General features: G+C 31.4%; 1 protein-coding gene across 1 annotated transcript; it reads left to right on the top strand.

Annotated features, from left to right (window-relative positions):
• Positions 1–2743: 2743 nt before the first annotated feature.
• On the top strand, positions 2744–7700 carry LOC149496299 (putative calcium-binding protein At1g02270). Its single transcript, XM_089720931.1, has 9 exons — positions 2744–3225; positions 3318–3423; positions 3943–4163; positions 4246–4322; positions 4461–4569; positions 4662–4787; positions 6254–6364; positions 6482–6589; positions 6891–7700. The coding sequence occupies exons 1-9, from the start codon at positions 2956–2958 to the stop codon at positions 7128–7130; spliced, it is 1368 nt and encodes a 455-aa protein (XP_089577057.1). The 5' UTR covers positions 2744–2955; the 3' UTR covers positions 7131–7700.
• The last annotated feature ends 16333 nt before the right edge of the window (positions 7701–24033 follow it).

Here is a 24033-nt window from a genome sequence, read left to right as displayed (position 1 = left end):
TGTTATCAAATGAATTTTCAAAGCATGATATTCCAGTATATGGTTTTAAAAATAAATAGTATATGTATTGGTATAATAAATGTGCAAGTAATGAATTTATGAGTTGAAAGAATTAAATTCTTTATGTTATTAATTAATAGTTTATTTGATATTTCTTTTGCTATAAATGTAAATGTATGTTGAAATTTAATGATTTTATGTAATTTGTGTTTTAAGTAAGTTGTCATCGCAACTTTAGTAAGTATGTGAATTATGAGCACCACTGAGTTTTATACTCAGCGCGTTGATTTTTATCACGCGCAGGTTAAAGACTGTGGTTGCTGCTTGAAGACTAGAAGAGTAGCATCAGAGCAGAAGTGACTATTGTGGTAGTAGTAGATTGAGATTTATGTAATTAAGAATTATGGCATGTATAAGTATTATATTTTTGGAGATTGTGTTATTTGAATTATAACTTAAGCATGTAATTAGCAATTATGTTGGTGTATATATTCGGAGATAACCATAAGATTCATTAAATGATTGAATATAAAATATTTCAAGAGAGTTGGTATGATTAGTTTATTAAGACTTGATATATATACTGAATGCAATTAATTAATGAATATTAAAATGCTATTGAGGATTTATATAGTTATGAAAATATAGAAGTGTTGTTGTGTTATGATGATTATTTGGAGATGTTGGGAGTGTTTTGTATTCACATGTTTGGCGAGCTTAGCTCTTAAAGGGAAATTCTTACAGTATTTCTGTAGGATTTTTCCCAATCTATTTTTCAAAAAAAAAAAAAAGAGATGGAAACGAAATGAAATGATTATCTAATAAAAAAAAACCATATTACTCGCTAAACTTGTGAATACTCAATTACATCTAATTCATAATCTAATTTTATGATTTGTATGTTAAGTTAAGACGGTGTCTCCGGCACCGAATGTGGCATCCGTCGTTGGGTCTCAAGGGACTGGGCGGAGGGTGTTACAGCTCCACTACTATCACCTCAACCATCACCACCAACGCTCCACTACCACCATCGCTCTACCACTACTCCACCATCCCAGCACCACTTCAACCATCATCACCACTACCAACACCACCACACTGCTCTACTACTATCACCTCAACCACCACCACCACCACCACCGCTCCACGACCACCACTAATGCTCAATCACCACTACCACATCATAAAAATTATATTTTAGTGTTTAATATGCAACATGGAATAAAAATTAATTCTAAGGACTTTAACTTCTATTTTGTTAAATTACATTGTTTTTTCATGTTACCTGCTTTAATTTTTCTAGTTCAAATAAATTTATAAATCTAAATAGTTTTTATAGCATAATATAGCGAATCGCTTTTGGTTTAAATATTTCTTTTCTATTAATGATGATATGGTGGTGGTGGAGGAGTGGTGTTTGAGGTGATGTGGTGGTGGTAGTGGAGTGGTGGTGGTGATGGTGGTAAGAGTGGTAGTTGTGGTAGTGGTTATGGAGTGATTAGCGGTGGGTGTACTAATTACATTATATATTTACAAACAAACATAAAAAAAAAAAAAATGGTGGTTACATTGCCGAACATAATAATGGAATCTTAATAACATTCCATTGCATTATATTTTTCGTTGCATTACATCTTTGATTGCATTACATTGCATTATATCAAACCAAACATAGCCTAAATGTTAGAGTGTTTAACGTCTGATAAAAAGCTCTTTCAACTTCTAAAAGCTATTATAAATACTATGTTACCGAGCGATACAGTTGAGCTAGTTGTTGACAAACAGAGTCGAAATGATAAAATATATTTTGGCCTCCATGAATTGTCATTTTGCTCCCCCCCCCCCTCTAAACAAATCCTAGCTCTGCACTAATAGGCTCCATTGGCAAAACAATTTAACAAATCCTAGCTCTGCACTAATAGGCTCCATTGGTAAAACAATTTACCTGAACTTAAAAGATCTGAAATCTCTAATCACAAATAACCAACAATCTATCTTGTACTTTGAACTACCAATAAAAAAAAAAAAAGGGTTCACATAAAAAACTCCTTAATAATAAGAAACAGCTCCATGAAGAGAAAGAAATTAATAAATCAAAACGTGCAATCTCACTAAGAGGATACAAAAACACTCAATATCTATCAACTATTACAAATTTGAAATACCAAATTCAAAATTTTATTCCAAATGATTATATATTTTGAAAATTATTAAAAATAAAACTAAATAAAATAACAATGGAAAGAAATGAAAAAGAACCTTCGCCAACCAAAGAAGGATGTCGGCAGTGGTTTGAAAATAAAATCTTAAAGATCACCAAAGGAGAAAGAGAGAAATAGGGACACTTAGGTTTTTTATATTCATAAATATTAAAGATATTTTTAGAATAAATTATTTTATATTTTATATTAATATTTTACATAAGAATTATTTTTTAACCATTTTAATCTATGCATTATAATAATCATATTTAATGTTTAGATTTTTTTTAAAGATTAATATTTAAATTTATTAAAATGTTCTGATATGAAAAATTATACATAAAACTCTTATTCTAAAGAATAATTTCATTAAATGTTATTAACATAAAACAATATATTATAATTCAAATTTTAAAATAACGAACAAAATTTTAAAAAACAGGATTTAGATTTGAGAGAGTGGGAAAAGGACCAACATAAACAATAATATTGTATATGAAAAGGAGGCAACGTAAATGAAGACAATAAAATGAGCATGTGGTGTTTCAAAACACAAGAGTTTTTTGGAGTTGTTGGTTGTGGTGGTGGTGGTTCTCTTGGTGGTGGAGGTGATTTTCTTTTGGTCCGCTGCTGGTACCATTGCGACCGCCGAAATTAGCCGCACCCCTTCACCTCCACCGTGTCACCACCATTCTCATTGTGCCAAAACATCTCAATTCTCTATCAAATCGATAAAAACCAATTCGAAAATAGGATGGGTAAAGAAAGAAGAATAAAGACGGAAGGAAGAATATCGAAAATAGGGAGTTATGCGATAGCATCATCAATGTCAATGAGAGACCATCACCAACAGCCCTGCTTTACCTGCACCACTTTCAATATTCTAGCCCCTATATATAAACGCCTTAACGTTAACAACAATCAAGAATTCCGTGAAAGCCAATTCAGAGCCTATTGGCTTGCAAGAAACCACCAGATTTTGGATTCTTTGTTGCGGGAAAGGTCTTCCATCATTTGTCTTCAGGTTTTATGGCCTTTATTGTTTTTTATTTTTGTTAAATGGGTTTATTTTTCTTTTTCATTTTTTTTTGTTAATTTTTGGTGGGGTTGATATAGGAATTCTGGTTGGACAATGAAGAGATGGTTAACATGTATGAGAAGAGACTGGGTGACGCTGGTTATACTAATTTTCAGCTTGCACGCACCAATAATCGCGGTGATGGTACTTTTCTTTCTTCTTTTCTCAATCTTTCGCAGTTTTATTTATTATTTTTATAAATCCAATTTTGTATTAGCAATTGAATGTTTTATGTTATTATTGTCATTTTCTTTACATGAATGTTCTGTCTTTAATATATGTTTTAAACGTTTTTTATTTTCTTCAGATGTTCTGTTTTAAATGTTCTGCACGTATGAATGTTTTGTTTTTTAATAATCTGCAGAATGTTTTTGTTTTCCTCTTCTTTTCTTAAGAATTTTATACCACTCTATTATAGAAAGTCCGTTTGTTGTTTCATTTAAAGATGATTTTTATTCTGGTTAAGCCTCTTACTATTCTTTGTTTGTAATTTGTATGCATAGTCTTCGGGCTATAATATATTCAAGATTTGAAAAATGCAGCAGTGATGAGTTGTTGGTTGTATGAATATACCATAAGTGACTTGAGGAAGAAACAATGGAATTATCCATTTTTCTTTTTAGTTTTCTATTACACTTACAATTCCATTGTTTGATTTCTCAGGCCTGCTGATTGCTGTGCGTAAAGATCTTTTCAAAGTTATTAACTATAGAGAAATACTCTTTAATGATTTAGGAGACCGTGTTGCTCAGTTGTTGCACATAGAACTGGATTACCCTTTTTCACAATGTCGAAACAATGATACTCGCCAAGAATTTCTCATTGTTAACACCCACTTGTTGTTTCCTCATGATTCAACTTTGTGTCTAGTACGATTGCAGCAAGTAAATGCCATTTTCATTTTATAATTTCTTTGTTGCTTGCATTGTGAGTAATATTGACCTGGATAATGCAACTTTTTAACAGGTATACAAAATTCTGCAATATATAGAATCATATCAGAAAGAGTGCAAGCTTAACCCAGTGCCAATTCTGCTATGCGGGTAAATTTTATGGTTATATATTTTGATCTTTCCTAAATTCCATGTCCAGTAAAATTTTTGTAACCCAATTTTTTGATGCATGCCTTCAAAGAAGTGGACTCATTTGTTCTTTGTCTTGTATTATGCATTTTTTAACAGTGACTGGAATGGGAGCAAACGTGGGCATGTTTACAAGTTCCTTAGGTCACAAGGTTTTGTATCATCATATGATGCTGCTCATCAGTATAATGATGCAGATGCTCAAAAGGTCCTTAATTTGATGTCCACAAACAATTTATCTTCCATTGTGAGTATATCTTATTCATGGTTATTCTCATTCCTTGAATGTTTGGCTTACAGTGGGTTAGCCACCGGAATCACCGTGGAAACATATGTGGTGTGGACTTTATTTGGCTTCTTAATCCAAATGGATACCGTAAACTACTAAAACCGAGTTGGAGTGAAGCAGCATTCGGAATGTTCAAGGTCAGATTTGTTCTTTTTTATGTTAGCTAACACTATTAATTTGCACAATGATATTGTATTTGCAAAGATTAATAGATAAGGGAAGAGCACATGTTCTCTCTATCACATGGATTGTGAGTCTCATGTGCTGTACAAGTTAAGCAGCATTAATTACTATTTGATTACTAAATAAGAACTCATTTTCTAATTTCTTTGGCTTCTTTTTATGTTTTTCGTGTGAAATTTATGAGTTTCACATCCTTTAACTGCATTGAGATAATTCAATTTTGTATTGCATAAAGAATATGATGTTATAAAGAAAATACTATCTACCTATCCTTTAGAACTCATTTAATACTTGGGTTAATTACAGAAAGAAAACACTTGACTTTTGCTTAAATATACACTAAAAAACAATTCATAATTTCATAATCAACGACCATAAGTGTTGAATTATTAACAAACCTCAAGGATTAAAATTACTAATTTTGGAGCAGTGAAGACTGAAATATTTTATAATTAATCCAATTTACTTTTATCACCAGAGAAGTCTGTCATATCCCCATAGACTGCAAATTCTGTAAAGAGGAGGAAACCAATTATCATTCAACCATTATGTGTAATTTCTCCTCTCAAGAGATGGTTAATGTGCCTTAATACCATTTACTGGGAATTTGGTTTCTTTTTCCACATCCATCATATTAAATTAGAGAGTGATGAGTTGAATCAAATTCCTAATGGAAGTCCGCCTTTCAATAAACAGTGAAAGATATCGTTAAAATGCATCTATAATACCCTTTGCAGTTTTTTTCCATTTTTTTTTTCTTTTGCAACCTAATTTGCAGATTGCTACTATCATTTTGAATATCAGCAAGACAAGATTATTCTACCCATTTGGTTTGTAGTTAGCCATTATCCTATTTCCTGTGAAATATGATTATTTGCTAATTTAATGTTGAAAAACAAAACTATTATTTAATGTGTATTTGTATGTTCTGCAGATTAGTCTGTTAATTTTATGTAACTTATATCATCATAAGTTCCATCAGGAATGATGGATATAAATTTGCAATTTATTATGGAATACTTGAGCTGGTTTCATGATTACAATTTAAAATTTGCTGTCATTTACAATAACCCAACATCAGTAAGAACCTATTAAATTACTGTTTTCATGTATTGAAATATAATGTGATTTATTACTGCTCTATTACAGTCTCATGGATTGCTCATATCGGCAACTTTCTTCACTATGCAACTAAGAGAGCTCCTTTTTACCTTTTTCTTTTCTTTCGAAAATAATTTTCCTAGTCTCCTGCAGATAATCTCGGTCACTAAAACCAGTCCTCTCAGAGTATATAACTTGTACAAATATTTGCTCATTAGTTTCTCATGTCAGGAATATGGAATTAGATTTGGTATTTAATGGATTAAACTGACTAGACTTCTTGAATTCAATTCTGAATGTGAAACTTACATATTTTCAGCATCTACTACGGAGAGCTTCACTTACAGAAGAGGATGCCTTTGCCTTTCTGAAGGCTGATAATGAAGGTGATTGTATTACCTACTCAGGTTTCTGTGAAGCTCTTAGACAGGTACGATGAATTGCAAAATTGGTATTTATTTCATGTTTCTTTCATTCTGATCACATTGGAGGACAAATATATTTGTTTTTAACAAATTTGATCTGATACTTTCTCCTGATTCTACAGCTTAATTTAACTGGCCATCGCCATGGGCTCAGTGTTGAAGAGACAAAGGACTTGTGGAACCAAGCAGACATTGATGGAAGCGGTCTCCTTGATTACAAAGAATTTCAGGTATCCAGTTTAAATTTAAAAAGTTTCATTTGCTGTCACTCAGTCAAAAAATTGGGTCACTGCAATGCACAAATCAATTGCCTTGTTCTTTTATTTTTTCAAACGTCTGTCATTTTCTGAACCATTGGGTTCCACTTGTTAAGCAACCTTGATATACACATTCTAATAGTTGCAAATTAGCCTGCAATGTGCTGTTGTCTGGCTTGGTTCAAAAAATGCAACTGTTTGAAGTATATTTTCTTTTAGACTACTTAACTGCACTTCAGAACAGCTGGTTATAGTTGGAATAATGAAACTGCAGAAGCGAATTTGGAATCCTGCATCTCCAGAGTTAGAGAATGAAATTAACAATAAACACCAAGACGGCTCTCCCAAGAATGGGCTGGAGCAAACCATCGGTTTCAGTGTGGAGAATGCAGTACTTTTCCCTCCTGAAGTAGAGAAAGGAAGATGGCCTGAAAATTATTCTCTTTCTGATCATGCGCGACTCACAGTAGTATTCTCACCAATAAGAATGTCATGCTCACGGGCGATCTCCTGACAGCTGCAATATTGCAATATCGGCAAGATTTGTATATATTATAAGAGCAAAAGGATGGATTGGCTGAGGAGAGATTATATTAAAAGAGGATTGGAATTTATTGCAAAGGTTGACATTTTGATCGTCATTGATGGAGCAGTCATCGTTGATCCATGTGCCAACTTCAATGGGGTTTCGAGTTATCTTGTGCTGCTTTAGTCCCTTTGCCAGAAAATGGATTTACTCTTTGAACTGGACAGACTCGTTTCAGTTAAATACTTTGACTCCTGCTACAGCATTGGCAAATTGGATTGTCCAATTAAAAAAAAAAAAAAAAAAAAAAAAAAAGGAAAGAACAGGGAAAAGAGGGGAGAAGGGAAGAAAGGTGGTCAAGTTGAAGGAAGGAAAGGTCAAGACTTTAGTTGTTGGATAGCATTAAATTTATTCATTGGTGACAGCACTATTTTAGTGCTTTCAGGTATATACTTGAAACGACATTCTTGTAATGGGTTTTATTCCCAGAAATGCAAATTGTACAGAAATGTATATTCTTAATTTGCTGCATATATAAAGGAACTGTCCTAATCCGAATATCTGAGCTGCCTGGAGAAGTGTCTGGAAACTCAAGTCATAAATTCATAATTGGCTTTCAGAGGCCTTGTTTGGATTATTTAACTTCCAATTCATATATAAATAGAAAACATAATAGTTCAAAATTTCCAAAAAGAAAAAAAGAAAACGTAATAATTTCAGTATCTAGATAATTTAATTTTTTTTACTTCCTAAATTACATTGTTGATATTGGGGAAGTCAATGGATCAATATATCACAGAACTTGCATCCCATGAAAACAAATTAAGCCTTAGCAAGGAAGCATAAAATTGAAGAAAGGAAAGGCTTTTTTTCGGAAAATATGTCAAATTTCATTAACAAAGATCAAAATACAAAGCATCTACATTGAAAAAGTAAGAAAGAAAGGAAGTACAGGTCCTCACCCCTTACATATAATAGACATTGGTCGTTAAGAGGTGAGCAACCCTATTCGCTGACCGTTTCATAAAACAGAAAGAACAATGTGACAGTTCTTCAATAAGCAGCTTACAATCTGCTACAATACTACCAAAATAGGTTCCATCATTAAGAGGTCGTTGAAGAGCTTGAACCAACATTTGAGAATTGGTTTCAAACAGAACTCGATCCATACCTTTGCCTTTAACCCAGCTTAGTGCCTCTCTAAATAAAATGGCATCTGCTGTGTGCGGATCATGAGCCCCAAGAACAGACATTTGGCAAGCAGAGATCAAAGCACCCTGAGAATCCCTTAACACCAGCTAGAACGTGGTTCCAACATCTCTTGCAAATTCGCAGTCCACAAATCCCAATACTGGACATGCAGCATCGATCTCCAGCCCTCTCGATACCAAAACAGAAACGAAAGTTTAAATAGCTTCTAGAAAACAGTCAGCTTTTACAGTTGATTAACATTTGAACTTTGGACGATAGGTGGGTTAGTTAACTTGATTATATTAATTAATATTTTTTAAATCCATTAATTAATAATTTGATTATTAACTTGAGAAACCGCGGCCTCTCTCTCTCTCTCTCTCTCTCTCTCTCTCTCTCTCCTTCTCCGTTTCACCATTAAAATTTTCTTCACTTTTTTCTATTGAAACACAAATCAAACGTGTAGATACAGAGAGAAACCGATTCTTGTCTCTTGCGACAGCTCTCCTTATATTTTTAGTTTTGTTGCAATTTTTTATATTTTTTTTATTAAATAAATTGCGGATCTTTGCATATTCTGGCGTAGATTTATGTTATTCATGTTTCTGCTATTTTTTTGTGTTTTATCTCATTTTGTGTGGTGTCTATAATCTCTCTATTATACGTGGAGTATTTGTTTTGTTTTTTTGCATTTGTTTGGTTTTAGTTGGAAGGTGTGAAATTTATGGAGAATTTTTCAACTACAAGATTGATTTTTGTCTTTTGGAGTCTGGTAGTACCGTATATTCCTCCATTGGATTTAGTAGTTCAAATCCTCTGCGTTCATCATCAACAATTAGTTCATGGATAATTAAGTCATGTATTGAAGATTGAGAGAGTTTATCTAACCATCCACTTTTGAAGATCTATTCATTTTTTTTCAAGTTAACCTTCTAATTTTGATTAGGATTTCTTGTTAGGTCAGTAAACATTAATTATTTTAGTTAGAATAGTTTTTATTCTATGTCTGGTCTTCTGGAGAAGGGTCATTGTCCTCCCTGTAATATTTGTATTGATTTGAAATTTTTTAATGAAATCTTAATAATTTGTTTATTAACTTGGTAACATTACTTTTAAAGTTATGACTTTAATTACTTTTTAAAGAGGTGTAGATTTATCTATAATGAGAGAGAGAGAAAGAAATTTGCTCAAATATTAATTTTTGATACAATTTATCTCTAAACTTGCACGAAAAGAACAAAAAGTCTATTTTCTAAAAAAAAACTATTTTTTACCAAAATAAAAATTTTGATTGAAGTCAAATATAATTGAGAAGTAATGAAATATTTTATTAAAATCAAATATAATTAAAAATAATTAAACAAAAAATAATGAATATTTTTCAAACCAAATATTAAATAAAGTCAAATGAATATTTTGTTTAATTACACTATAATTTTATTATAATCATTTTATTTTTTTGAATACTTTTTTTCTTGTCTAAGTTTAAACTTTTTAAATCATTTTTGTTAATTAAAAATATTAAAAGTTATTTTTTCTTTAAAAAATAGACTTTTTATCTTTTTGAGTTAATTTAGAGCAAATTGTATATTACTCTTAAATTCAAAAGATAAATTCAACCTTATTCCAAAAACGGTACGAATATCTAACTCCTAATAATGCAGCCATAGTAGCAATATGGGAGTTGAAGATCAGAAGTTGGTTTGGCTCCGCATAACAAGTCAAAGACTCTTAGCAAGAATGTTTTGCTATTTGAATATTTTATTGGCGAATTATAATCGTATTCCATATTTTATAAAAAATAAACTACTTTATCCTTATTTTTTTAAAAATAAATTATTATCCTCTTATATAAGTCTGTTCTATTAGATCATTCTTCCGTCCAAAATTTACAATTTGGGATGTTAAATGTGTGTGAAATGGTTAAATTGAGCATGATTTCACCTTTCCGATCTCTAATTTCTCAAAAATTAGATTTCAGATGTGTTTTGATTAAATGAAGTGATTCAACGATAAAAATATCTACTTCTGAAGAAACTTTGGAACAATGAAGCAAACCAAATATAATAATTGCATTCAATTCTCATTTCATGAGTCAATCAAACATGTTCGTGCTAAAGAACTTACCAGTTACAATGCTTGAATTTGAAGCCAGATAACTAAACAGCATGATATTGCCTAAGAATACAAAGAATAAAGAAGCAATGGTTGACAGAAATTTCGTCGAATTCTAAAATATTCATATATAAAAATTTTCAAAAAGAAAAAAAGAAAGAGCAATGAGGACTCTATAGATTCAAGCTTGCCAATGATTTTTGCAACAACTTTATGGCAAAAGAAAGAACCAATCCATATTAAAAAAAAATTACAAGATCGATATAAAAAAGCTTGAGACATTATCCATATATAAACAAACAAAAATGGAGCTAAGAAAGCAACAAGCTAGTGTTGTTTTCTTTTGGAATTTTCATGCTTGCTTTCAAACTATAATAGTATACAAACGAAAATCAAATTGATGAAAAATCTTAATGTGGTTGCTTTGATAAGCTCATCCTTTATGTGAAATGCATTCTCTATGAAACATTCATGTCAATATCTGATTACCGGAGTAGAAAGGTGTTGCCAGAGGGTAACATTAATTCCAACGGAATCAGACACAACCGCGATCAAGTAAGTTTCTTTTAACTATACAATAATCGAAAGCCCCATAAATGAAGTCCAATGAAATATTTAAACATTTTAATTAATATATTGTCCAATTTAAGTACAAATAAAGAAGGCTAAAGAACAGTGGAAGAGAAAGAGAGGTAGAAGAAGAGGTTATTTTGAAAAAAAAAAAAAATTTCTCTCTTTGTTAAGTTTTGCTTTGACTTGTAGTATAAAATTACAAATTAATGACAGAAGGAGAATTTAGTTCAACGTACTCAATTTCCAAGGGTATAACAGTCTATTTCTTTAAAAAATAAAGATAAATTTTTTTTTTTTTTTTTTAACAAAATATGGGGGTATGACCAAAATTCTAAATACATGCTTGAGGATAATATTAGGACCCGAAAGTATGTGTCGCATGTGTAAATCTCTTTAAAGATGGTTCTTGTACTTGTTAAAGAGGATTTTATGAATATGTTAGGACATTCTATTTGCGTATAAGTGTATACATTGCATGATTAAGGTTGTAGAAAGTTGGGTATTATAGCAAGTACGTGCAACTTTAATCAAATTTAAGTTTTGGATCGACTTCAACTGCAATCAATTTGTAAATTTTTTTTATTTAAATTTAAGAGGAAAATTACATTTATTTAATTTTTAGAAATGTTAGTATTGTTTTCCTATATAACTAATAAATAGAGAGCAATGTCAATCAGATATTATTTGGTTGTTCTTTTCACTAGAGTGAGAAGTTGAGGCCTTTGATGAGTTAAGAAAAGAGTTACTCTCTATTGTATAACTCATCGAGTCACACGCACATACACACACACACACACATATATATATATATATATAAGATTTGCTTAGCTTGAACTTCGGAAAATATTATAAAAGTAATTATATTAGTAAGAATAATTGTATCCGCAATGACCAAAGTTTAAAATTTAAAAAAGAGAGTGCATATAAATGATAAGCATCACCATCATCTTGAATATTTTTTTAATATTATGGTGGAAAGTGCTATAAACTTGATTTTGTAGAAAATAAATTTATCAACCACTAAAGTGAAAATTATGTTAAGATAAAAATAGTTATGATTGATACATTTCACTTGTTTGAAAATATAATTTTAAACTTAATGGATGGTTAGCTTTTTTCCACATTATCTTCTTCCTACCCTATTAAATACTCTTCTTCCAAATTTTTAATTGCTTAACAAAAGGTGGGAACTATAAGATTATATTTATTATGAAAAGGACATGAAGATCCAAAACTTTCTCATAAGAATTTCAATATAAAAACAAAAAAGAAAAGGGATTCAAATCAATAATCTTCAATGACTAGTGACTACTTGAAATACAAATATAAATCTACGTTTTTTGTTTTTTTTTTAAAGAATCCTTTTTTCTATTTCTGTCTATGAATATGCTACAAAAATAGATTAGCAAAGGCCAAAAAGTGAAAAAGATGGAACCTAAAAGCCTAAAAGGTGGCCTTTTAGAACTCCACTAGCTGATTAAATTAGTACAAGCAAAGCAAACCCCAAAAAAGCAATTAGGATAATTAAGAAAATGGTGAAAGCATCAATTTCTAAACCATAATTTGTTCTCTTCTTGGCATGTATGAGTTTGCATTCATCACTATTTTTTTATTTTGTTTGGATTAATTGCTTTACCTTTATGCGATATTTTAACAAAAAAGTAAAAAATTATTTTTGGTACCAAGTACTGTCTCTATGCTTTTTTTGTTTTTTTTTTTGTATTTTTTTAATAATAAATTCCAAGCTTTCATTATGTTTACACTTTGTTATGAATGAGGCTGTGGGAACTCAAGTTGTTTAGGACTGTCCTATTTTAACCAAGTGTTATTGCTTTCATTATATGGAAAGTTATTTAGTTGGTCTAATTTGAATTAAATTGAATCCACAGTAAATAAAAATAAATCTGAATTTTACTATTACAGATTAATCTAAGTGAAAAGAAAACAAATTTCTTAAACAAGAAATCCAATGTTCAATTATTGTGAATTGAAAATATTTCCAATGAAAGTAGTCCACGTTCTTTTGTGTAAACTAAAAAAAATCAATACATATGAATTTTTAAGATAAAAATAAAATAATGTGTTTTTCGGGCAAATGTTTTGACTTAATAAAACTAAACAAAAAAATCAATCTTTTTTTTTTTTTTTGAACTGGAAAATACCAAACTTCATTAGCTGGAGGAATAAATGTATGTCAAACAAGGAGGAACAGAGTCCCAAAAACTTTGAAGCGAGCATAACCAATGGATGCTCTAGCAAGATGGTGAGCACCATATTAGCTTGCCTTCGAATCCATCTAACTTTAATATCATTCCTACTGGACAGTATAGGCTTACAATCCATAACTAACAAGCCAAACTCAGAGTTGTCACAAAAAGAAGAAAAATTGATAGTAAAAACTAAATGCTGACAGTCTGAAAAAGTAGAATCATGTAAGGACAGGTTATCACGAACAAAAACCAAACACCTGTGCAACGCCAAAGCTTCCACCATAGAAGGAACAACAGAGCCCTCTTGAAAGCCTAAGATAGCTGAGTGGAAAAAATCTTCATCAGTTTCAACTACTATAGTGAAACCAGCAAAATCCCTGCCATTGGAAACTGCTGAATAGAAACGTAGAAGGAAAAATGAAGAACTTGTATCTTTCTTCAATTGAATTTTGAAGCTGTACATTATAGTCTATTTATATTTACAAGTGTGTTGTATATTCTAATTCTAGGGACTACTGTATTATACACTTCCTCATGTAACTGAATTACAGCTGTAAAATGGGTTTGTTGTATGGGTTAATGGGTTTGGTTTAGTTGGGTTTATTGGATGGGTTAAGTGGAAATGGGTATGGTATATGGGTTGGTATAAATAGAAAAGATTGTGTTTGTTTGAGTTTTAGGGTTGTGGTTGTCTTTGGTTTAGAACGACAGTTTCTTTATTAGGGTTTTCTTTTGTATTTGTCTTTGTGTTTGGCTCATGTTCGTTCACGCCCCCCTCAAGTTGGAGCTGGGGTAAGGAAACCAAGCCCAACTTGACAGTCATGAGACGAAAATGAGAAATGGGTAACATTTTGGTGAAAATATCAGCAAGTTGAGACGCGGAAGGTAGATGTTTAGTTTCAATGAGACCAGAATGAATGTGATGGCGGATGAGATGGCAGTCGATATCGATGTGCTTGGTGCGCTCGTGAAAAACAGGGTTGGCTGCGATATGCAGCGTCGCTTGGTTGTCACAGAATAAAGGTATGGGCTTTTGTACTTTGACTTGTAGATCTGTGAGTATTTTGTCAATCCAAAGGATTTCGCACACCGTATTAGCCATAGATCTGTATTCTGCTTCGGCGGAGGAATGACTAACAATAGTTTATTTTTTTGTTTTCCATGAGATGAGCGAGGTACCCAGAAAAACACAGTAACCAGTAAGGGACCGGCGAGTCTCAACACACGCCCCCCAATCAGCATCACAGTACGCTTGGAGATCAAGCTCGGATGAGGTAGGAAAAAATAACTTTAAATCTTTGGTGGAAGCTAAGTATCGTAAAACATGTGAGGCGGCGACCATGTGACCCTGACAAGGATGTTGCATGTACTGAGATAATTGTTGAACTGAGTAAGTAATGTCAGGTCGGGTAAAACTCAGGTAAAGTAATCTCCCCACTAGTCTACGATAACTGTCCGGTTCTGTGAGTAATGGTCCCATGTCTGCATGAATTTTTTGACCTTGTAGTAATGGTGTGGAAGCATGTTTGGCGTGCTGCATGTGTGAATCTAACAGCAAATCTTGAATGAATTTCCGTTGTGATAAATATATGCCATCACTGGACCAAAGGATGTCAATTCCCAAGAAAAATCTTGCATGACCTAGGTCTTTGATAGTAAATTTGGAATGAAGAAAGTCTTTGATGTTGCATATGAGTTGAATGTTAGGTCCAGCAACCAAAATGTCATCCACGTAGACAATAAGTGCTAGAAATTCTTTACCCTCTCCTTTGGTAAATAGACAGTGATCATTCATGGATTGTTGAAACCCATACTGTAGTAATGTAGAAGTCAATTCTTGGTTCCACATTCTGCCGGCTTGTTTAAGACCGTAGAGGGATTTAGTCAGTTTGTATACTTGACCTTTAGAAGCCTTAAAATAGCCAGCTGGGGGTTGCATGTAGATGTCTTCATCAAGAAAACCATGTAGGTAGGCATTGTTAATATCGAGTTGGTGAAGATTCCATTGGTATTTAGCAACTAGAGCAAATAAAATTCTCACAGTCACCATTTTAGCAACAGGAGAAAAACTATCATTGTAATCAATGCCTAGTTTTTGATTAAACCCCTTAGCAACCAGGCGAGCTTTGTATCTGTCTACAGTCCCATCCTGTTTATATTTGACCCGGTATACCCATTTGCATCCAATGGCCCGTTTCCCTTTAGGCAACTCAGTTAAGATCCATGTACCATTGTCTTCCAAAGCCTGCAGTTCATTTTGCATTGCTTGCACCCAATGTTCATTAGAAATAGCATGATGATATGACATTGGCTCATGAATTTTGTTGACATTAGATGCAAAGGATACATATGCATGAGAATAGGGTGAATTGAATGGAAAAGGTTTAGGGCTGGAATTTGCACAGTTTGTGACATAATCTATCATCCATGCAGGTGGTCTGGTATTTCTTATACTCCTTCTAAGTGATGTAACTGGTTGGTCTATGTGTAATGTCTGATTATGGTCTGTTTGGATGATTTGTTGGTTGTCCAGGTCATATGTAGGTGCAGTCTGTTGGTCAATTTGGTGTTGGTTAGGCATATCTGTAGGTGGGATTGCATGGTTAGGGATTGGTGGGTCATTGTCTTCTAAACACATTGGGATATTGAATGTACAAGACTCAAGAGGGGTGTTGTGATGAAAGGGGTAAACTGTTTCCTTGAATATAACATCCCTTGAGTAAAAAAGCTGCTTAGTGTGCATATCATAAAGCTTGTAACCCTTTTGTTGAGCCCCATAACCCAGCAATACACATGGTTTGGCTCTAGGATCAAATTTGTCTTTGTGTGGTTTGGTATTGGTTGCAAAACACAGGCAGCCTATAACTTTCAAGTGTGTCAGGTCTGGTTTTGTTTGGTGTAGTTTTTCAAAAGGGCTTAACCATTCTAAGAGTGTAGAAGGCACTCTATTGGTTAGGTAAACTGCAGATAGGAGAACTTCAGACCAAAAAATTTTAGGAAATTTAGCCTGAAAAAGTAGGGCTCTCCCAATATTCAAAATCTCTTTGTGTTTTCTTTCCACTCTCCCATTTTGCTGTGGGGAATAAGGGCAAGATAGTTGATGTGTAATTCCTTTAGAGAGAAATAATGTCTTCACTACATTATTCACAAATTCAGTGCCATTATCAGTCCTTATTGTCTTGATTTTGGTATGAAATTGGGTGTCTATTAGGTTGGTAAAGTGGTCAAGGATTGAGTGGACTTGTTGTTTGTTTGGTAGCATGTAGGCCCATGTGTATCTGCTATAGTCATCCACAATAGTGAGCATATATCTGGCACCAGTTAAAGAAGTAATTGGATAAGGTCCCCATAGGTCTATATGTACTAAATCAAATATGCCTTTAGCATTATTACAACTTGGATAAAATGGTAATCTTTGTTGTTTTGCAAAAGGACAAACATTACAAGTAAGAGTACCACTGCTTGTGTTAAAATTCATTACATGATTTTGTCTAGCCATAGAGATATGACCCAATCTAAGATGCCATAATAGTCTCAAATGATCATCATGTGTAGTACAAGAAAGTAGAGCTTTAGTACTAGTAACAGGCACAAAACACTTCTTATCAAGAAAATACAAGCCTCCACTTAACTTGCCAATAGCTACTACTTCATCAGTCTGCAAATCCTGTAATAAACAGTGGTCAGGTAGGGTTTTCACTGATAGTGCATTGTCTTTTGCAAGGGCAGATGCAGATAATAAATTGCATTTGAATGTTGGTATATATAACACATCCTTTAACACCAATTTGTCATGTATTTTGATCTTGCCAATGTGTGTTATAGTTCTGGTGGAGTTATCATGTAAGGTTACTGTTCTAGGTTTGGGTAATTTGGTTAATGTATGAAATAGATGATGCATGTATGTCATATGATCAGTTGCACCAGTGTCAACAATCCATGGAACCAATTCACATTTATCATGCACATTATAATGAAAAAGAGAGACAATACCTGCAAAACTGATTGCATTGGCTATAGGTGTGTCTCCTGCCTTATCATCATACTGCACTTTATTTTTGAATGCACGCTGGATCTCCATTCTCACCATTCTGGACACATCATTTTCATTGCCTCCTGAGTTAGCATTCAGCTGTGCATCACTTGCTTGGCTATAATGTGCTTGAATTTTCTTCTTCTTTTTGAGTTCAGTAAACCAATCTGGATAACCAGTTAGTTTGAAACATGTTTCTCTAGTGTGACCAGTCCCTTTGCAGTGATCACAATGCTTCTCAAACTTAGATCTAGAATTGTGGCTTGTATTTTTATTGTTGTAGTTTGATTTTTGCACATACATTGCACTGCTATTCTCACTTGTATCATAGATCACAGTATTTACCTCCCTCTGTTTTTCAACACTCAGCACCATTGAATAAGCCTTACTCATACTTGGAAATGGATCCATAAGAAGAATCTGATTCTTAACATTGTCATATGTATCATTTAGTCCTAAGAGGAATTGCATGAGTTTTTCTTCTCCATCTAGATCTGAAACTGCTCTCATAACACCACAGGTACATCCTTCTACAATTCCACAGATGCACTTGGGAATGGGCCTCAAACAAGCCAATTCATCCCAGAGTTTCTTAAGTTTTGTGTAGTAATTAGCTACTGTTTGGTTGCCTTGTACAGTTACTGAAATATCTTTTTTTATTTGGTAAATCATAGGTCCATTGGATTCACCATACCTAGTGGACAGTTCATTCCAAAGATCCTTGGAAGTTTGATAGTACAGAAATGCTTCAACCAAATCTTTTGAAATAGAGTTTAAAATCCAGGATGTTACCAAATTGTCGATTCTCTGCCATCTCTTTCTCAATGGAGATCCAACTGCAGGTTCTTGTTCATTGCCAGTGACAAATTCATACTTGTCTCTGGCTTTCAAGGCTATGGTCATAGATCTGCTCCATGACAAGAAATTTCGGCCATTCAAGGAGATATTTATGAGATTTGAAGCTGAATTTTCATATGCAGAAACTTTATAAGTTTCTGATTCAACATTTGTGTTTTCATTGTTTTGATTAGTATTGTCTGCCATTGATTTCAGGAGAAAAGCTTGAATGAAGCTTTAGTATTTCAGATACCAGATCTGGCTCTGATACCATGAACAGAAACGTAGAAGGAAAAATGAAGAACTTGTATCTTTCTTCAATTGAATTTTGAAGCTGTACATTATAGTCTATTTATATTTACAAGTGTGTTGTATATTCTAATTCTAGGGACTACTGTATTATACACTTCCTCATGTAACTGAATTACAGTTGTAAAATGGGTTTGTTGTATGGGTTAATGGGTTTGGGTTTAGTTGGGTTTATTGGATGGGTTAAGTGGAAATGGGTATGGTATATGGGTTGGTATAAATAGAAAAGATTGTGTTTGTTTGAGTTTTAGGGTTGTGGTTGTCTTTGGTTTAGAACGGCAGTTTCTTTGTTAGGGTTTTCTTTTGTATTTGTCTTTGTGTTTGGCTCATGTTCGTTCATCCATCAACAAACGCCTTCCGGCCCCTGTCATGGTATGGAACAGAAGGAATCGAACTAGAGCACCAAGCAAAGGATTTGGAGGAAGTCGACCTGAGGCCTGACGGGAGCTAAGAGAAGCCCACTAATCCAGGACATAGCGAGAGACCGAGAGATGGACCTGCTTAGGCGTCAAGTTCACGTTGGACCAAAGCATCTCATTCCGAGAGGACCATATTTTCCAGGCATAAAAGGCACATAATTCTGCATCTTCACGTCCTTGGTTGGCCAGCACCTGCATGAAAAAATGTGAGAAAGAAAAATTTGGCAATGGTAAACCAAAGCAACCTAAACTCCTAACACTAGCCACCCACCCACAATGAAGCAAACAATGATCCAAATCTTCCTCCAAATTACAAAAAATACACTCCCCATCCCCCCACCTCCATACCACGACTACGCAACTTCACCCTAGTAGGTAACACATCCCTTAAAGCTCTCTAAAGGAAATCTCTAATTTTAGGTGGGACATCTAAGTTTCTAGATTTAAATAAGCTAATTAATATAACCTATCAAAATTAAATTACTTTTATTTTCTAACCAATAAAATTAAAATCCTTAAATAAATTATATTATTACCGCATGTAATATATATTATTTAGTATATAATATAATTTATTATTTTATCCAATAGAATTTAGAGTTAAATAGGAAATTAGTATGACCAATAAAATTTAAATTACCTTTATTTTTTCGACCAAATAAAATTAAAAGCTTCAATGATATTATATCCTTAACATATTTAATATAATACCTTATATATGATATAATTTCTTAATTTATCCAATAGAATTTAAATTTGAATAAGAAATTAATATAACCAACCAAATTTAATTACCATTAATTTTTCAACAAATAAAATTAAAATCCTTAATGATATTTTTGTCAATCAACTTAGCATGGACATTTTTGGCAATCTCAATGTTTCTCTCCCCATTCGTACTTTTCTATAAACTAGTCTTTTTTATGACGTGCGTTGCACGTTGACTGTACTCATTATTCGTACTCGTTTAATTTTTTATGTCATTTTTTACTTATTATTTATATTCTTTTTTATTTTTTAACATTAAATATTGATTATAATTTTTATCTTATATTATTTAGATTTTTATAATGTTAAAATAAAATATAACGATTAATTAATAAAACAGCAGTGTGTATATACACACACATTTCAGTTTAATTTATATCGTTATTTATCTAAAATTCATTATAACTACAATATCACCTAATAAATATGTTTCAATACATATAGATACATAGATATGACAATAAAATAATTACATATACGTTGAAAATTAAAATTTTCAATTGTTCGTCATCCTATACACACATAAGTTCATTTTATTTAAAAATAAATTATAAAAGTAAAAATTTTAAAATTTTGAAAGGCTTAATTATCCATATTCTATTTGAAAATTTGTTATAAAAAATATACTTTTTTATTTTTTTTATCTCTCTCCTAAATAAAATATTTTAAATTATAATAAAATATAGAATCAAATATTAAAAAAATCAATTTATAAAATAAAATATAAAAATTTTCAAATGTCTCAGTATCATATATATTTATTAAAAAATAATATGTTCATAGTGCTTTTCTTTTAGAAGAAAATATAATATCATGTGTTATATTAAATATCCAACCATATTACATCTTTGAGAAAATAAATTTATTTTGATATTAAAAATTCTTAAATTATTTTTTCATGATTTTTCCTTATATATTTGAAATATTTACATTATTTAATATAATAATTTAGTTTACGTAATGTTAAAAGAAAAAATTAGAGACATACTCTAGTATTGCAATAAAATAAATATTTATAAAATAAATTTATAAAATAAAATATAAAAATTTTCAAATGTCTCATTATCGTATATATTTATTAAAAAATAATATGTTCATGCTGCTTTTCTTTTAAAAGAAAATACCATGTGTTATATTAAATATCCAACCACATTATATCTTCGAGAAAATAAATTTATTTTGGTATTAAAAATTTTTAAATTATTTTTTTCATAATTTTTGCTTATATATTTGAAATATTTACATTGTTTTATATAATATTTTAATTTATATAATGTTAAAAGAAAAAAAATTAGAGATGGACTATGATATTATAATAAAATAAATAATTACATGTATTATAGAAATTAAAGTTTAAACAAATATTCCTAAATACCATTAAAAATAAATATGATTATTGATTGATTTAGTAATTAATTCACTGTTAAATTGAGAAATAATCAAATGTAATCGAGATTTAATTGAATGCAAAATTTTTAAATCAATTAATAAAAAATTATTAAAAAAAGTCAATGTATTAATAATTTAATATAATAATTTATCAATTATTAAAAACTCATGTCATTCAATAAACTCAAATTATCAATTATCCAAAAGGATATTTTAGGATTTCTAAAATTTAATAAAGTTATTATAGATCTCATTATTCCCGCTCATTCTTATTTTTATATATAATATAGATAGATTATAGGGGTAAACCATCATTTATGCCTTAAACTTTGCGTGTTGTCACAATTTCACCCTTAAATTAATTTAACCTCTCAGACACCCTATTTTCATTTTTTTTTTTTTATCAAAATTGAATCCCAATTTGGTTTTGGTCAAACTTAGACAATATAATACTAATACATATGGGACCCACCGACCTTCGTTAAATTCACTTAATTAGGGGAGGTTAAGTCAAACGGTGTGTTTCAAACTAAAGAAAAAATAAACCCTATCTATTCTCATATTTAAAATTTTTTTATCTGTATCTATCTCAAATTTGTTTAAATATCCATTTAAATATCCATATTCGAACGTATTTAAAATTTTACTAGCTACACATATCTAAAATCCATTTAAAGTATCCTTAAATGGATAAGGTATTCACAATTTTAAATTATCCAAAATTTGAACTATTTAAAATAAATTTTTTACTAATAATGGATTCGGTATCCGTGAGTACCCACTATCAAACATGTTTAATATATACTCTACTCATATCCGTTACAGGTAATGATTTCACTAGCTGTATTTGTCCTAAATTCATTTATTACTCATATCCTCATTAAATGGATCAGAGCAAGGTGGATATCTTAAAATACTCGTACCTCTTTCATCTCTATTTAGGAATGTCAAAAATGGATTGGTAGGTTATATTTGTATCTAGTTAACTTAAGATGATGCAATTAGGGCTAAAGTGAACACAATTTACTAATTATGTCAAATATTCCAACCCTAACACCAAATGGAACTTAAACGAATTACACAAATAACACATTTTATTAAGCATGTCATACGCGGGTCATAAACAAATTGCACAAACACGAGATATATAATATGAAAATCCAATATGATTCGCTCAAATTTTGGTGTTAAAACCAACCGACATGACACGTTTAGTTAAATAGAATGTAATAAATTCACAAATTTATAACATAAATATTTTAAAGCTCAACTGTAACAAATTAATTTTATGTGTTTGACAAATCATATTTATATATCATGACCATTTGTTTTTTGAAGAAATATATGGTTATTGTCTTTTCTTTCTCCATTTCCCCTAAATAATTTATAAGTTTCATTCTCATTTTTTAATTCAAAATGCTTCATTTATCCCATAGGAACTCTTGAATTACGATTTTGCACCGCTATAATGTCCTGACTCCTGCAAGGAAAAAGACAATTCATTTATCAAGTCAAGAAAGGAGTCATCCTTTCTCACTAGCTAGAAAACATTGCCAAAAATTTAATTAATTAAGAGTTAATATTTTAATAAGTCAAAATAAAATGTTAAAAGTCCCTAACCAAATGTCCTTTTGAAAAAAAAAAAAAGTGTTAAAGAAGATTTAAAAAGAAAAAGAAAAGGTATGTCTTATTTTTAAGAAAATTTATATATATATATATTTCTCACTGCTAAAACTAGGAGACGTGTCTGATAAGCCATTTGTGTTGGTGGCCTCTTTAACATGACACTAGTCTTTGTTCTTTGGCTGATTTGGAATAAATAATTTTAAAGGGACCCAGAAAAGTAGATTAAAAAGTACATTTCTTGTGCCAAAATTAACATTATTGGACGATAATGTCCTTGAAATTGTTTTACCAATTCAATGAATATTGCCCTCAGCGGTTCGCCCAGGTGCATAAAATCACTGACCGAATTGAAAATTAAATCGATCTATTTCAGTTTGATTCGATCAATTTATTTAAGAAGTTTCGTTTTTCGAGTTAATCGGTTTAAACTGAATTTACTATTTGATTTGAATTGATTTAAAAAAAATTAATTGGTTGGATTTAAAACCGAATCGATTTGATAAAAAATGATCAAAATCGTCTGAACTAACTATTTAATACTGAGTTAATTCAATTCAAATGTTAATTCTAGTTCGATTCAATATGGTGTCTAAAAATTTCAATTTTTAATTTTTCTTGATTCGATTTGATTTGAACTGATCCAACTATTTGCTCACATTTTAATTATTTCAGAGGCAACTTCAATTATGAGATAATTCAATTTGGACTAGAATTAGATCGAAGTCGGCATAAAAAATATTCGAAGCAAAATCAGTTTGGGAATTTCATTTTTAAATTAGATCGACAGGGAGATAATATATTTAATTCTAATTCTTTTCACTTTGAATCTGCATCGGAATCAACCAATTTCATTTCATCTCACCCAATTGGAATGGCTAATTTATTGAACCGAAAACAGTGAACCGGCCTCCATCATCATCATCATGGATTATTTTAAGGATTTGTTTATAAAATGGTTTTTACAGTTCCAGAAAAGGAAGAAATCCAAGGAGATTCGCATATTCAAAAAATTGCTATGATTGCAACGAAATTGACACTGTTATTATTGTTGAAAGAAAGAAAAACAAATAAGAACATTCTCCAGGTTTTTTTTTTTTTTTTGGTTATTTTCTCAGCAATTTCTTTTTTTTTTTTTTAAAAAAAGGAAAAACAGTGGGAAATTAAGAGCCCAAATACGCGCGCGTAAATGCGTAAGATTCCTCGGAATTTCCTGTTTATTTCTTCTTCGCTACTTCTTGTAGTACACAGATAATTGCACCACGTCAGACGTGTAGGCCCCCACTCTCTGAAGCCGACGGAATGTGTTGACGTGTCAGTATTCTATTCGATGGCATGCATGTCACGTTCAATGTCTTTGTCTCATATACCCCTATGGTTCTCCATCTTACTCTACCATATCGTGGGCATAAGACGGATTTTAA

Source organism: Jatropha curcas, chromosome 5 (assembly GCF_041381405.1).
Source record: "Jatropha curcas cultivar XTBG-Jc1 chromosome 5, XTBG_Jcur_1.0, whole genome shotgun sequence".
In the NCBI taxonomy this organism is placed as follows: domain Eukaryota; kingdom Viridiplantae; phylum Streptophyta; class Magnoliopsida; order Malpighiales; family Euphorbiaceae; genus Jatropha; species Jatropha curcas.
Note: the sequence above shows the minus strand (reverse complement) of the source record. Positions and strands in the feature narration are given on the sequence as shown.

Coding starts and splice junctions, on each gene's coding strand:
- LOC149496299 (XM_089720931.1), top strand. CDS start 2,956: ATGGGTAAAGAAAGAAGAATAAAGACGGAAGGAAGAATATCGAAAATA. Junction 3,424..3,942: donor CACCAATAATCGCGGTGATG/GTACTTTTCTTT, acceptor TTGATTTCTCAG/GCCTGCTGATTGCTGTGCGT. Junction 4,570..4,661: donor ATGATGCAGATGCTCAAAAG/GTCCTTAATTTG, acceptor TTTGGCTTACAG/TGGGTTAGCCACCGGAATCA.